The 14,400-nt window shown below is 44.7% G+C and overlaps 1 protein-coding gene across 1 annotated transcript in view; it reads right to left on the bottom strand.

Annotated features, from left to right (window-relative positions):
* GGT5 (gamma-glutamyltransferase 5) overlaps positions 1-2,396 on the bottom strand; it is a 14,661-nt gene extending 12,265 nt beyond the window's left edge. The window contains exon 1 of the mRNA XM_010004793.1: positions 2,236-2,396. Within this exon, the coding sequence (XP_010003095.1) occupies positions 2,236-2,396 (161 nt within the window). The remainder of the gene's footprint in view (positions 1-2,235) is intronic.
* Between the last annotated feature and the right edge of the window lie 12,004 nt (positions 2,397-14,400).

Raw genomic sequence — 14,400 nt, 5'->3', positions numbered from 1 at the left:
GTTCTTTTGTAAAGGAAATGAGATTTTTAAATTAAAGAATAAAATGTATAAGTAGGTCAGGGATTAGGTGCTGCTTTTAGTTTCTGAGAATTTGGCACCAAATGAGTGCAATTGGTTTTGTGCCCACCCTTCTTACACTGTAAGGTGTCTGAGCATCCCTGCATGACTTCCCAGGAACTCAGCAGGGGTTCCCAGGATAAAAGGGGTGGCTGTGAGGGGCAGCCTATGGTCCCAGCAGAGAGGGGGGGTCTGCAGGGACAGGCATTGTTGACCCCTTCTGTGGTGGCTTTAGGGCCTGGCTGCAGTGCCTCCAGCAGCGGGGCTGGCTGGCAGGTTCAGTTCCAACATGTGGTTTGCATTTGGCTGCAGCTTTGCTGTAACCAATCTGATTTTCTTCCCATGGTGCTGTGGAGGTCCCTCTTTTCCTTTTTACATGTTTCCGCAAAAAGAATTCAACAATTAAAAAAAAACAACAACAAAACCAGACTGAGGAAATTTGTTGGTTTACCTTGTTTTAAACTCCCCTAGATAATGTGTTAGGAGGCACTGGTGCAAGTACAAAGCCAGAGATGTGGTCTGCCTCCAGCTCAAACAATTCACCCTAATTTAACCAGCTTTTTTCTAGGGGGGGAAGACAAACTGAAAACTGATCATTCATAAATGGGATAATTTTTTTATCATATAAAATTATTTATAAAAAATTATATATTATTTTTAACTTCATTTAAACAAAAATGCAGATGAGCGTGATCACCAGTGACTTAACCAGTTCTGGTGGATTAATTCTCTTATTTCTAACCACTGAGAGCAGAAATGAGCATGTTTCAACCCTGCATAATCTAAGCACAACTTTGTCAAAAAAAACCTGCATCTGGTAACAGCCATGGCTCCAGGGCACAGAAAATCTAAGGAAATTCTAACCCTTACTACTCAGTGCTCCCCATGCTGGACCACAAGCAAGGGCAGTCTGTCAGACTGGAGGGACACCACAGACCTTGTCAGCAAGTGTGCTGGGGGTGCAGAAAGCAGTGGTTGAAGCTATGGAAGTAGGTGAAGCTTCTTGTGAAGAGAAGGGAAAGAAACAGATGACAGCCCAGTAGCAGTAGCTAAAGCTTCTCAGTTGTCAATCTGAGCACAGATTTCTGTGGCTCCAACTTCCAGCCTTCCAGCTGATTCTACACTACTTTCAGATAAAAATAGCTGCAAAACAACACTATGGTTTTCCCAGCAGATTATTTAGGTATTCCAGTAATGTGATTTCCTCTACTTCCATTCATACTGATACAAAACATACTTCTACCCTCTGAAGAACTAACCTGTGGCTTAGATTAAAAAAAACAAACAACCAACAAATCAAACATCTCCTCCCTTGATACACCTGCAGCCACAGGACATTTTCTCCAGCTATTCACAACTCCTGTGTCAGGGTGTTGGTGCAAGAACAACATGAGGGACACAGCAAGCCTGTCGCACTTCTCCAGCCACCAGCCCACAGCTCCAGCACCCATTGCTGGAATGCTCAGCATCTCAGGTAGCTTGTGAAGTCCCATCCTTCTACTTTCATATATACCAGTGTTTAAGAAATTATTTAACAGTAAAATAATAACAAACAGTCGAAATGTTTGAGACAGAGGTTGTTACAAACCAAAGTGTTACAGCCTGGGTAGCTAGAGAATTTTTTTAACCTTCCAACTGAGGCAAGTACATCTTTGTACTTACACTGTCTTGGTTGACCTGGAATTAAATCTGCTCTTTGCTTTACAACTCAGACTGTTTATCTTGATAGCAGACACACCTGCTGCAGCACAGAAACACCCACCCTGAAAGCTGGGATGCCCATTCCCCCTCACCCTGCCCCTGCTGGAGCCCAGCTGCAGCTCTGGTACCTCCTCTCACTTCTTCCTACATTTATTTCTAAGCCACTTCTCAGCTTGAAGTAAGCTGTTAATGTTCTGCTTCTCCACTAATAACACAGCCTAACATCTGTACACTATAAATATTTTTACTTTCCTAAAGGTCAAGCACTTGCAGAGCTGCAGGGTTTTGTGACATTGGCTAGAGGAAATAAGCCTCAACGGCAGAGGCAGGGCTGCCCTGGGAGCCACTGCTGCTAGCAGAGGGACGGGGCGGAAAGGCAGCTCCCTCAGCAGCACCTGCCGGTCAGTCCGAGTCCGAGTCCGAGTCCTCGACACGTGCGGCACATAACCCGAGCCCCCCCGCGCTCTCAGCACCTACCGGCCGATGGCTGAGCAGGTCTCAGTGTCGGCAGCCACGGCGCCGTGCAGGTAGTGCTGGGGAGCACAGGTGGGTCGTGTCAGGATGACCACGAGTGCAACAACCACCGCCAGCACCCCCAAGGTCAACAGCACTAGGCAGCAGATCCTCCCCCTGGACATCTCTGCTCCTGGGGGCTGGCAGGCTTTGACTCCTTCTGCCAAGGCGCCTGTTAATGCTCCGGATGGAAGCAGAGGATCCCGGCAAGTCTTGGGAGGGAGGTCTCACTTAAGAGGGCTCTGCCCCCTGCGACTGAGAATCAGCCTTTTTACGGTTAGAAGCTGCTCAAAAGGAAGCGGTGAACTCCTTTCCTGCTCTCCTGTGTTTGAGAGACTTCACACTTCTATGAAGTAAACTTTTTCTGGCATAGCTACCATATGTCTGTTGTTTTGTTTTTTTAAGGCTCTGATGAAAACATTTAACACATTCACGGCTGGAGCCCTTCAAAGTGAAATCTCTAGACTGCCTGTTGGCTTCACAGAGTCTCCCTGTCCTCACATTCTTGCCAAATTGAGCAAATTACCAAACAAAGGCAGCATGCACAGTGAGCCACCGGGAAAAGTACATCCTCCCTGCACAGCAAACTTGGGGGATTTTCTTTGTATAAGACTATTCAAATAACTAAAAGCTAAATACAAAACTGGAACTTTCTTAGTTACTTTATCTTATAGTTTGCTGTAATCTTATTTACTTTTTTCATCATTAAATCTTGCCAGTGCCCACACGATACATCTCTTAAGCGAGTACAGGAGGATCTCTGGAGTGAAGCAGCATGTCTCAGCACGTCTGCAACCCCTGAGCACCCAGAGCTCAGGGTGCTGGGCTCCAGCCTGTACCAGTCAGCACCCACAGCACTCCCCGGGAAGTGAAGGGCTGCTAATTAAAACCAGCCCTGGCAGCAGGAGTTGCTACAGGACACAGCTGGCCCCAGCAGCTCTTCAGGAGCCTCTTCATTACACACTTCTCCTCACACTTAAAGACAGATCTCCATACCTGCCTGCTGGCTTTCTAGAAGATGTTCCCTGTGAGCCTTTTCCTGCCAGATTTGGGAGAAGGGGAACTCACCTGCACAGATTTACACCTGTATTTCAGCACAGGCTGTGACCCTGTGCCCACTAAACCTTATCTCATGACTAAGTAACACTGTTTCATTTATCATATCTCCAGAAATTCATTAGATAGACTAAGCTGTCTTTTTTGTAGTTGGATCTTCCCAAAATGTTATCGTGGGGAACTGAGAATAGTCCAAGAACAATATTAGTTTTTTCCCAAGATAAAACCATAGTGCCTGGGAAGTAATTTCTTGGTGTCCACAGCTCTGTCTGACTTGGAGGATATACTTGGCATTTGTAAAGAAGCCTTCGCAGCTCTAATGTGACTCTTCCTACATTCCCCCTATTGCAAAACATTGCTGATCTCATAAGACTTCTCAATCCCTACATGAGTTTCATGTTCTGCTTTTGACAGATTCTAACACTTGAAGAATCATCATTCTGGTTGTTTCTTGGGAAAGGTTTTCCCTTTAAATTCATAGCAGGGTTGGAAGCCCTTACACTCAGTACCAACAGAATCAAGGCTCAGGTGGATTTTGCCCATTTGCTTTCATCAAAAGCCATTGAGAATTCAAATGCAGTATCCAGCTTTCCATCACATTTGGTTTGAAACTCATGACATCAAATATCTGTAACTGAAAAATTACCTTTGTGTTGCCAAGGAGGAGACCTGGAAGAGACAACAAAGGTAAAAGTGTCATCTCCTAGATTGTATCTGGGAAGGCCAAGACATGGTTATGATGTATTCCCACAAACAGCTCCTTCCCACAGACAAACCCATTTGCCTTTTACATACATACATGAGGACTGAGGCTCCTTGTCTCTTTCACTGTGTAACCTTTGCAGTTTTGTTGGTGCAACACTCAACTTTAACCATATTATCCTACAAAGTTTACACTGACCCTCCCAAGTGAGAGGCTGTTCAGCTATTCATTGCTGGGACTGTGACCTCCATTTGTCTGCTTGTTTGTTTCCCAAAATTCTCACATTTCCCATCATTGTCTGAGAGCACAGTTTGCCTTGGCATAAATATTCATAGACAGCACTTCACTGCAAGGACTCTCTGCTGCCAGCATGCAAAGCTTTGTATGTTGCATGAAAAGGAATCCAGGCACTTAAAGCCTTTTATAGGCCAAGATATACCCAAGGAGATTTCAATTAAAAATGTAATTATTAACAGAATCACCATTTAATAACTAGTAAACTGGCACAGTATCTTGTAAATGGTCCTTTATGTTGCTGGGGTCCTGTTACATCTTTGTCCAAAGCTTCAATCAGGAGGCCAAATTAGAAAATTACTTGACATCTGAAGTATAGGCATTGATAGGTTGACATGAACAACACAGCTACCTTATGGAGAGTAAGAAATCATCAAGGATAGAAATAATTGGATTTTAAGAGCAGGGCATACACACCAAGTGAAGGAGTTAGGAAAAAGTTACAGATGGGTTACTGCAGAGATGTTGAAGGGTCTTGGCCACTAGGCTGAATTGAGGGGGAGATTAGTCAGGCTTCTTTAAGTATGTCGGAGAGAAAACGACATCCAAGGAGAGTGCAGCCCTCTCCTGAAGGAAATGGGCAAGGGAGCAACACAGGATATTGAGAAGGCTGAAGTCCTCAATGATTTCTTTGCATCAGGCTTTTCTGGCAAGTGCTCCAAACTCAACACAAAGGCCACAGAAGGTGAAAGCAGGGACTAGGAGAATTAATTACCCCCCACGTAATTTTCTCTGTGCCTCCTTTTTTTTCAGTGCTGCTTTCCATTGATAGAGGGGAAGAAAAAGATCATCGGATAGAAAACCAGACACTTCCACTCAACAAAGCAGAGTTAAGGTATTGACCTTCAATTTATCACTCATCTTTTAAAAATATATAGTCAAAGAACTCTAAACACACATCAAACTCATGAGGCATTTTCATGCTAGTGTCCTAAACATCTTCCTTTGGCTTTGTCTCTACACTTTCCAAATGACATTGCAACATTCTCAAGAGGATGCTTCTTTCTGCTGGTGTTTGCTTGCAGAGCTCTGTCTACAGCCACCAAGCTCTTATTGTAACAAATAGGTGCATTTTAGATTTCCCAACTCTAAATTAAGTTTAAACTATTGGATAATAGTCTAGGAAAGTTTCCAAGAGCACACACCCAAAAGCCAAACTGGATGAATTTCATACACCTTTTGTCTCCTCCTCCAGGCATGTTTGTTTATAACCCAGGAACATCACTTGTCTCTACACAATTATCAAATTACAAATATAGGCAACCTGCTGGGAGTTGTTGAATCTGGAGAGACGCTTGACCATGATACTAATTTTAAGGGGCAAATAAGGAAGAGATTCCCCCAGGGTCCTTCAAGGTGAGGAGGAGACTGTTCAGCAGTGAAAGAAAGTTCAGCTTGGTTGCTTCATTCATCCTTGGTGAAGAGTGACATCCCTGAAGCCCCTCCCACCTGAGCACTCAGAAATGGATAAGGGACACGTTCTCCTGGAAGGAAACACTTTCGCTTCAGTTTGGGGCCAACCCAGCTTCTGGGGAACCCAGGGAGAGCACACCCACCCAAGCCCCCTCGTGCACAGCTGAGCTGCATGTGCCTGCAGTGGCTCTGCTCTGCATGGTGGGAGGCTGTAGATGTGGGTGGTGTTCTCTGTTCCCTCCCACCCCAGCAGGCCCCTGCATGGGGGACAGCAGTGTTGGTTGGACTGAGAGATGATTTCTAGGTAATTTCAGGCAGCCAATGCAGCTTTGTTAAGTAAATGGGCAGATAATGTGTGAGCCATCTTGACTAGATATGCAGCGTGCCCAGGAGCACAAGCACCCAAACCCAGAGCAGGACCTGCCTAGGGACCTTCAGATGTGGGACAACACCCCCCCATGGGGAGGCTGGGGGGCCCTGGACCCTTCCTGGCAGCAAAGCTGCCCCATCAGGTGCTGAAACAGGGATGGGGCAGCAGGATAGGGAAGGGCATGATGGAGGCAGCTGCTCCCTCGCCCCCCTGGCTGGGCCCTGCCTTCCAAGGGGGCTGAGTCCCTCCCGTTGCCATCTCTCCTCTGGGCAACGTTCCAGGTGCCTGCCACTGGCTTCCCAAGGCACACTCTTCTTCACAATGGAATAATGTACTTTCCAGCATCCATGAACACAGCAAAGGGCTTCTAAAGCCCATCATTTAAAAAAATGCATGTTTCCCTTTCAGTTCCTAGTCCTGAAAATGTTTCATTTTCCTTTTGAATACTGATTAGAGTTGAGTAACACTGGGAGATGGTGGGGTGGCATGACATAAGAATGGTCTTTTTTCCACCAAAAACAAATAAATAAATCAGGTAAATAAATAAAAAAATCAGGTAAGATCAAATTGTCTTAATAAAAGAATTCAGCAACTGCTACAAACACTAGCCCTGCCTCCCATTCCAGCAGCAATGGTTTATGTCAAAGCTTATGGAGCTTTGATGTTTCCTATTCTCGGAATGCTTTATCTAGAAACATGCTTTATTATTTCAGGTGAGTTGTTTCAAAATAGAGGGAAAATTATTTCTTTGTAAGCTTTGTAAGTCATTCATTGGGAGCACAGAAAGAAGATCTCAGAGCACATCTCCAGAGCTTCATGCTAGCAGCCAATATGTCACTGAAACAGAAAGGAAAAGGGACTTGATCCTTTAGCCTCACACATCATCCTCTTTGGAAATCAAGCCAGAACCCAGCTCAACGTGCCACAGCCACAGGGCTAAATGCACCCTGACTTCCTTTCTAGCCCTCTTCTCCTTCTGCACCAGCAGCTGTTGCTATACTTCTACTTTTAGCACTTAGTTCAGGCAGAGTGTTTCAGATGCTGTACACCAGTAGTGGCCAACCTGTCTGACACTTGGGGCCCTACGATGAATCATGAAGGGTTGAGATCCACAGCCCTTCCATCAGGTGACTGCAGGTGCTCCCATCACATCCCATCTGTCCTCTTTTGTGCTGCCTTCCCAAGATCCACACCATGTAGACACAACCTTCCCAGCTGGCAGTCCCTGGTGCAGCATCTTGAGTGCTGCAAAGCAATACCACCACCACAAAGCACACAGTTCCCAAACCACGTGAAATCCATAACTGGTTATAGACATCTCCTGGGTTGCCCAAAAGTGTGGGCAATGTATTATTATTAAAATTTCGCTTCTCTTCTTTCTTGTTCAGCTGGTGCCTGGGGCCACCCTCTCCCTCATGACTCCCTCCTGGCATGGCAGAGCCTGGCCATGCCTCTGCCACGGGGACATTCCTTTTCTGGCAGCAGCTCTGCCCTGTATCTGTCACTTCCTGGAATGAGGAAACTTCATCCTTCAAAGGTAGCCATCACCAAGGTGTATCCCAAGTCCAAAAGAAACACTGCTTCTAGACTCAGGCCTCAGTGGGCCCTTTGCTCCTGCCAAAAGGCAAGCATCACTTTTTTTTCCTTCCTGTGCCTGTTCCCACTCCCCACAGCCTGGGGTGACTAAGAGGAGACAAGCCTGTTTCTGGATGTCCATCTCCCTTTTCATGTTAAGTGCTAAAAAGGTGCCACTTACCAGTTTTGGAGCCAAGTTGTATTTTCACTCTTCTGCTTCCTCCTCAAGGTCTGACACTTGCTGCAGAGTCAAAAGCAGATCTGTGCTGGGCTCCAGAAGCTGCCAAGCCCAGACTTCCCACAGACTGTACATGTTTTGTACTTCCTTGCCAGACACTGCAATTCAGTCAGTCTGAACAGGGTTGGACTCACACAAACACACACAAACACACGCATTAGTGGCCAAGATTGCCCAACACAGTGTTTTGGAGGCCTGTTTATTTTAAGGCCAAATAAACAGCCATTTTGATAAACTAAGTAAAAGCAAAAGTCCTTATACATCTCTGTTCTCCAGACATTGCTTAGAAAGAGGAAAAAATGTTTGGTTTGGGTTTTTTAAACCACAACGTTAAAATGTAAAGACATCTAGTGTGGCCCTGTCCTGGTTTCACAGTCATATACACTGTTTCATCTAAAGAATATTTGCCTAATTTGCTTCCATCACTTTCCACCCGTTCCATATAACAAGCTTAAACAAGACCATATTTACATCAGAACACAAAACTGGACAGGTGGGTCAGACCGAGAGCCTCAGAGCTCAGGACCCTGCATACAAACTTACTGTTTATTTGAAAATTAAAGAAACCGCCTGATTTTTATCTGCTTTTTAATGCTGTTACAATTCCAAAAGCCACAGCACCACAATAAAGCAGGTTTACACAACAAGGAACTATCTCTACCAATTGACTACTGCCTTAGTTTCGGCAAAATCGTATTTCAAACGCCTCCATTTGCAAGCTTCAAAGGCAACCATGTGATTCTTCCAGGTCCTATTAGAAGACCAGCTTCTGGACCTGAAGATGACCAAAGAGTAGGTGTGACCAACTTGAAAGATCCAACAACTATCAAGCCCTGCTTGAACAAGAGCCAAGACTTGGTCAGTTGTGGGCTCTAGAACACCTATACTAGAATACTAACTGGTCACCCAGAGGTCAGCTGGTCCAGAGCAGCCATGTCCAGGTTAGTCCTAAACTGGTTAGTCCTAAAATTGGATGGCTGTAGCAATTTGCCATTTTAGAATAGTTTATTGACTTCCTCAACTGCAAACCCACACCCAGGAGCTGTTTGAGGAAACTGCTGGTTGGAACAACCAAAGTCACAATTAGGAACATGCTGGTGAGTTTGCCAGCACCAACAGTCACATCCCAGTGGTTATGAACACCCCTGGTTATGCCTGAATGTACAGGGAAGCAATCCACACCTCCACTGTGCTGCACCCATCCCCTCAGGCTCTTCACCCAAGGGCCCCTGGACTGCTGTCATTCCAAGATGTAGGGATTGATTTTCTGTTGGGAAAGCAGTTCTCTGCCAGCATACCCTGCAAAATGCAGGGTCTTAGCTTTCCCTCTGGTTGTTTATACTGGTCTACTGCTTCAGTTTGAAATGGAGGCACTCTCTACAGTACTTAGGCCTTAAACTTTTGCAAACGCACATCCACCCATGGTCCCAAGTGATGCTGTCATTCTAGCTGTGCTGAGTCTCCACTTTAGAAAAAAACATTTTAAAGTAGCTGTATTTGACCTGAAAGAAACACTGTCCCTTCCCCATCTGAGAGGACTCTGTGCTGCCAGGCCTGCCATCTACTTCCAGGGCAATAATAGCCCTGGGAAAGAGCCACTCTCCAAGCAGGAAGCACTCATATCCACCAAAACCCATTGCTGATCATCTCCCCTAAAACACCCTCCTGTCTGCAGCACCTTGATCCCTTAAGTCCCAGGAAGGAGCCCATGCAAGGACCCAGAATAAAGGCTTTAGGAATGTTACTCTAAATGAACAATCAGAGAAAGAAACAGGCTGAGACTGCCAGAGCTGCCAGTCCTGTGGAGGACCCTTCAGGCAACTGAGCCAACTTCTAGGGGCTTTTCTGAAAAACAAGCTGAAGTCCAGTCACAGCCCAGCAGGAGTCCTGGAATGTGAACTACAAAGGGATTTGTAACAAGAAAGAAAAAGGGATATTTGAGTAACTGCTGACTCTTATCCAAACACACAGGCTTTATCCCTCAACCATAATAACCCTTGCACCTACAGCCAATGTTTAAATTGTGCCCCTGGATGTGCTGGCTGGTTAAATGGGATTTCCTGAGAAATGCAAATTATGCCATGACAGATGAGTTCAACGTGAACACAGAACCTTCTCAAATCACAACTTACAATTTCTAAACTTCATTTCCTGAGACCCACTAGAAACCCAAAAGCAAATTCCTGTCCCAGTTATATTGATGTTGACACTTGAAGTCAACTGAGATTGAAGGTGTTAACTGCTGAACTGATCATCTCAACAGAAGCAATGACAACATTTCTGTCTCACTGAAAACACAAGATGGACCAGAAATAATTTCCAACAGAGAACATGACAGAGGATAACATTTAGGTCAAGCTACTGTTAAGAGCTACTATCCGTAGCAGCCATCTTCCACGAGAAATTAAAGATAAAACTTGCTTCCGAGTCCAAGCAGTTCCATTGGTGGTTCTTCAGTGATTCAGCAAAGTGAGGATTAATGGTGACTACCTGCTGCAGAGGACAAGTGTCTACATTTGCAAAACTACTGCCACAGTATTATCCTCAATAAGCCCAAAAGTTGGAACTAACCCTCAGTCTCCTCCTTGCTCCAAGCCGGTGCATCTTCATTTGTGACAGCACAGCGTGAATTCTCAGCCTGCAAATGCTCTTCTTTTAAGAGAACAGACGTTTTGTTTTTCTCGGGGTTGTAATTTGGCATTTCTGATCAGCCATAAATTGCCAGTAATAGTAAAATTATGTAAAATAAATGTATTTAAAAGATAACTAGTGATCTTGTGATCTTCTTCAGGGCTGACATTGCTTTAGCCATAAGGTAGACATAGGAGAGGGATCTTGTGAAGGGGCTGGCTTTTCAAGACACTGCCAAGAGCTCCCTAACAAAGGGAAATGCATATGACCACAGCTTCACACACGAAGAACTGAACTCCAGCAGCTCTGCACTCACTATCAATAGACAGCAACATTCAAGCAATCTGATGTCAAACAGTCATGTCTTCTCTGTTCCTCTGTGTTTAGTTACTTTATTTTCCTAGAACAGGAATGTCAAATTTAAATACTCTGGGAACAGCAGAGAACAATATAAAATGGTTACCAATAGGCAAGGAAACAAAACTACAGCTTGACAACGGTGATGAAGTGAATGCCTGGAGGTGAAACTATCAGGGACAGGAAGTGAAGAAGCATGACCTGGAGTGTCTCTGCATGCTGGATATATGAGCCATGATTACTAAAGGCTGAAAAGCAGAACACATTTCTGGGAAATAGCGAAGAGTTTAAAAAAATAAAACATACAGGACTGAAAACAAAGTTCATTGGTGAAACTGGGAACTCTGCCCTCTGCCTGGACCTCTGTGCTATTCTAAATGTGATTCGATAGCAAGGTCCTGTGCAAGGATGCAATGAACTTACTCTCTGTTTACATGTGGGAGGAGCTCTGGCCCAAGACAAATGAGTGGGTGTCGAGGTTTTATTGTGTTAACCCTGGTTGTGCTGGGGGGAGGTAGTCATGGCACATTCTTTTCCTCTCTAGTAGAGACCGTCCTAATCTTTTTAGTGTGAATGGATCCCCCAGGGCACTGAGGGCTATCACACAGGCACAGAGTAGCTCTGGTTCTGGATACACTTCCAGAGCACGGTGGTGCCCGGCCTGAGCTCCACCCATACCTAGCCCAGGAAACACAATGCGGGAGGAGCCAGCGGGGTATGAAGTTCTGGCTGAGAAGGACCCCACTGTCTCAGCCTAAGAGACACTTCCCTCACCTACCCCTTAGGCTGGCACTTATCCATGGAGTACTCCAGTCCCACAGGCAAAGGATCACTGAGTAGAAGCCCTTACTTTACTCTGGTATCCCCTCTGAACTCCTCTCTTGCTACATAGCTTGAATTTCTTATTCTCAGAGCCCTAATTTTGACCCTAAAACTAGATGGGCTCTATGCCAGGATCTCAGCCACATCCCCAGGTCACATAATGTTGAAGGAACCCTACAAACAGCTTCCAACTATTCTGGCAACCCCTTTTGAGAGCCCCTTTCTCACAGCACATCTAGGATTTCTCTTTCCTAGATTCATAACCATAATTCTGTGTCTGTGCCAGGTCTTACGCAATGGCATACACCACAAAGCTTGGTAAAGTTTACGTGGGGATAGACCCGATGGCAGAGCTACTGTTCTATAATTATGAGTTAAGTACTCTGCCCTGTCAGGGGGGCCCTGTTCTGAGAAACATCTAAGCAAGATCCAGCCGTGCCTCCGTGCATTTAGAAACTAATATTCAGTTTAGTTAATAGACTGGGAGATGAGGACACCTACAGGTAGAGGGCTCAGGGATCTTCTTCAGGCTGTTTCTTAAGCGTTATTTCAATAGCACTGTTGACATAACAGCATCCTGTCCCTGTCCTGCACAGAACAGCTGGTAGGTCTGGAGTAGATTCTCATTCTGCTCTAGATCCAGCCGTAACTCTTCTGGCATTGATGATGCTGATTTTTTAACCCCTGCAGTTGAATAGCACTCAGAAATCTGTGGTGTGTTCTGGATATGCCTTTCTGTGTACAAAGAATTGCACAAAGCAAGTTATCCTGGACACTACATCCATCAAACCAGAGCCAACAATTGCCTTTACCTCAGTCCTAATGTTCTTATAGACAATTCTAGCACCAGAACGTATGTAAGTACCTGGACTGAATCAGGCCATCAGATTTCCACATCTGTCTCTGCTTCCCTCTTAAATACTGCCTGTTTCGCTCCCCCCTCTCTCTCTCAAGCACAGCAGCACTCAGGAAAGCCTCTCCCACCCAAGCCCAAGAAATGGTGTCCTCTGCTTTTCGCATCTACATGAAGCTACAGCAGTGTCTGGTGCTCAGGTATCTGCCTCAGGTGAAGGCAGTAGAATGCAACAACCCAGTAGTAGAATCCTAGTTTGCCTCAGCATACACAGGACCAGTCACATAAACCTTGCAATCCTTAGCAGAGCAGAGGCTGAGAGAGACAGAAGTGACTTGTCCACAGACTTCCAAAACCAAAGTAAAACAAAGCAAAGGTACCACCCATCAAGTATATCCTTTTACCTAAGAAAACAAGGAAGTTCATAAATACCACTGATTTCTGGATCATTGACTGACTTTACTTTTGATACCTCAAACCTTCATCACCTGCAGAAAAATTTATGTAAATAAGATTTAGAGGTTGATGGGAATTTTCTGTTTAGAAGAACAGAAGTCTAGAAGAGCTCTTTGGAGGTATTTATGATATACAGTCAACAGAGTACCAGAGCAATTTTCCAGAGTTCAGTGTTTCTCCTCACAACACTCCTGTGAATTAGGAAAGCTTTCATTACAGAACAGGGAAACTGAGGCTCTGAAAAGCTACCTGACTATTGGCAATCCAGCAAAGCATTTAAACACATGCTTACTGCCTCCTTGCATCATTTAGACACAAGCTTAAAACCTCTGTGAATCCCTTGTTTCATGGAAAGCTGACATGCCCTTGGAGCTGTTCAGAAGGTGCACTGTGTAAGACAGTCAGAGGAAGCAGATTTTGCTCAGCTGCTTTTCCATGCAAACTAGGGAATGTGAACATTGGCAGGATGAAACTGAGCTGTTTTGTCTGCAAGTCCTCTCATGGCTTTGGGGAACAGAGTTTCAATAACTTCAAGCTCACATCACCTTAGATACCTAAGGTTGCCACACCACCTTTTTCTCCTCTATTATGGCTTGTTCAGCAACTGCTAAACTTCTGAATATGAAGGACACAAGAACAGGATATGAAGACTACAAATCACATTCACTTCCCAAATAAAAATTTCTTTCCCCTCAGGCAAATGTTTTACTTATTCTCCAAACCTTCATGAATTTAAAGACACTTTTTGTGACATTCATTATTCCATATTTCATATTCAGATAAAAAAATATAAAGTTTTAGTATTTTGAAGAACAGAACAATTTTTATAATACCCCTGTAAGCCCTTACATATCATCCTGAATGTCGTATGATCCCACTGACCTTCCCACAGTTAGTACATGGTGACACTCACTTAAGAGCTGCAAGGTTTATATTAAATCTGCTCTCATGGTACAAAATAACTTCAACCTGGGAAATCTGGCAATTGATAACTTTACGTGCAGAACATAAATTGCTGGTTGGTAACTTACCTGCTCTAGCTAGCCCCATGTCTTGCTTTCACATATGGCAAGCAAGAGCCTGGTGCCCCTGGCAAACAGTTTGCCCTAGGCTTGCTCTAACACCACAGGGAGCAAAGCAACAGAAGAACAAGCCTTGTCCTGCTCAGTCCCAAATTTTAATTCTGCATCCCAATTTGCAGTCATGTTCAGTATTTCTGGATATACACCAAGAAATTTGGTTCAGGATAAGAACAGCCTGTTCCAAGACTGTTTTCTCTCAACTCAATATTCCAAATGCTCTTGGCTGTGCATCCAAAGCAGAAACACTTAATTCCATTCTAACCAGTCTCATATGGCTGA

Source organism: Chaetura pelagica, unplaced genomic scaffold, assembly GCF_000747805.2.
Source record: "Chaetura pelagica isolate M959 unplaced genomic scaffold, ChaPel_1.0 scaffold249, whole genome shotgun sequence".
Taxonomy (NCBI): Eukaryota; Metazoa; Chordata; class Aves; order Apodiformes; family Apodidae; genus Chaetura; species Chaetura pelagica.
Note: the sequence above shows the minus strand (reverse complement) of the source record. Positions and strands in the feature narration are given on the sequence as shown.